We start from the raw sequence: 1,311 nt of genomic DNA, 5'->3' as shown, positions 1-1,311 counted from the left end.
GGATAGCAAAGCAGTTGCCAAAATTATATTCACTTACAAGTATCAGTCAACAGCTGGACACGCACATCTTGACGGAAATGGGGTAAAGCGCTTGCTGGTCACAAAGGACATCTAGGGACTGACTTTCGCCTATTTTAGTCTGACCACCAATAAACAGTCCAACTCTGTTGGCTCTGACTGCCCAATTAGTTACGGATGTTACGAGATGGACTGTGAATACCGACTAAAATGAATGTCCCGTGAGCAGTTTTTGGACAACCCTATGAACGAAGACTATGATGCTTCCTTTCTCGACCACGGTTTTTACAAGGAAAACCTAAAACCTGAAATGCTCAGCGGTCCGACAGGATACGTTGGACCAAACCGGTTGAACAATACATTCCAACACTGTCGGATGGCTCCGATTCGCCCGAAAGGCGAATAAGGAATTGGTAGAACCCTAAGCTCTAACGCCTATGAACGCTTACGTACGTAAATTGAAACTTAGGACCGAAATTTCCCACAGAGGCAAAAAATGGAAGCGGTCTTCGTGGCTGTGCTGCTTTCTACAGTTTTAAAGGTCGTGCAGAACCAGTAACTAGGCCAACTAAGAGACACAACACGAATATTTGGTTCACTTTGTTAGATACCATTTCTATGTTGAAACGCAAAGGACAGTTCAGAAACACACAGATGTGGAAGACAAAGTGTCTGGATAGTCACTACAGGTCTCGTACGTTGTAAGATGAGTTGCCATGGCTAGAAATTTCACAGCAAGATCCCGGTGTCTTCGGTGACAAAATAGTTCAGACATCGGTGTTTAGTACCACGACTGGGGAACTATCGTCACCTAAAGACAACAAAAAGTGCACAACTGATCAAGTCGCCGTGCATTTGCGCTCTACATTATTGATAGGTGGGGATATGGCTAGGCACAATTACACAGGGACCATAAGACATCACACAAGGGCCAGTTCGTCATAAAACTTTTCCTCTTCGCTATCCACGAATCAGCCACCATGTGCCTGGAGCCCGTTACTCGGTGAGCCTGTATCTTCGAAGGAGTTACCGAGTCGCAGTCTTGATAGGTATGGCTGGTAACCGAGGGTATGAATGGTTATGGAACTGAATCACGTGCCCGCACATATGCGTGCGCGCCGGTGGGCGTGGTTCGATTAAGTTGATTGACCGCTACAACCTGCAGGCTGACCATGCCTGGCCAGGGGTTGGTCGGCTGGTACTTCGTACCCTTAGTGCTTCCGGAGTCAGGAGACAGGCTCAGCAGTGATGTGAAGGGTCTTTGCGGCAGTGTTGTAACGTATACCGAACCAT

The 1,311-nt window shown here is 47.2% G+C and overlaps 1 protein-coding gene across 1 annotated transcript; it reads left to right on the top strand.

Annotated features, from left to right (window-relative positions):
* Positions 1-232: 232 nt before the first annotated feature.
* T265_12236 (hypothetical protein) lies at positions 233-424 on the top strand (the record flags this gene model as incomplete). The annotated part of the gene is made up of 1 exon (XM_009179449.1): positions 233-424. The coding sequence occupies one exon, from the start codon at positions 233-235 to the stop codon at positions 422-424; it is 192 nt and encodes a 63-aa protein (XP_009177713.1).
* Positions 425-1,311: the final 887 nt, after the last annotated feature.

The sequence above is a fragment of the Opisthorchis viverrini genome, assembly GCF_000715545.1.
Source record: "Opisthorchis viverrini unplaced genomic scaffold opera_v5_2793, whole genome shotgun sequence".
NCBI classification, from domain to species: Eukaryota; Metazoa; Platyhelminthes; class Trematoda; order Opisthorchiida; family Opisthorchiidae; genus Opisthorchis; species Opisthorchis viverrini.
Note: the sequence above shows the minus strand (reverse complement) of the source record. Positions and strands in the feature narration are given on the sequence as shown.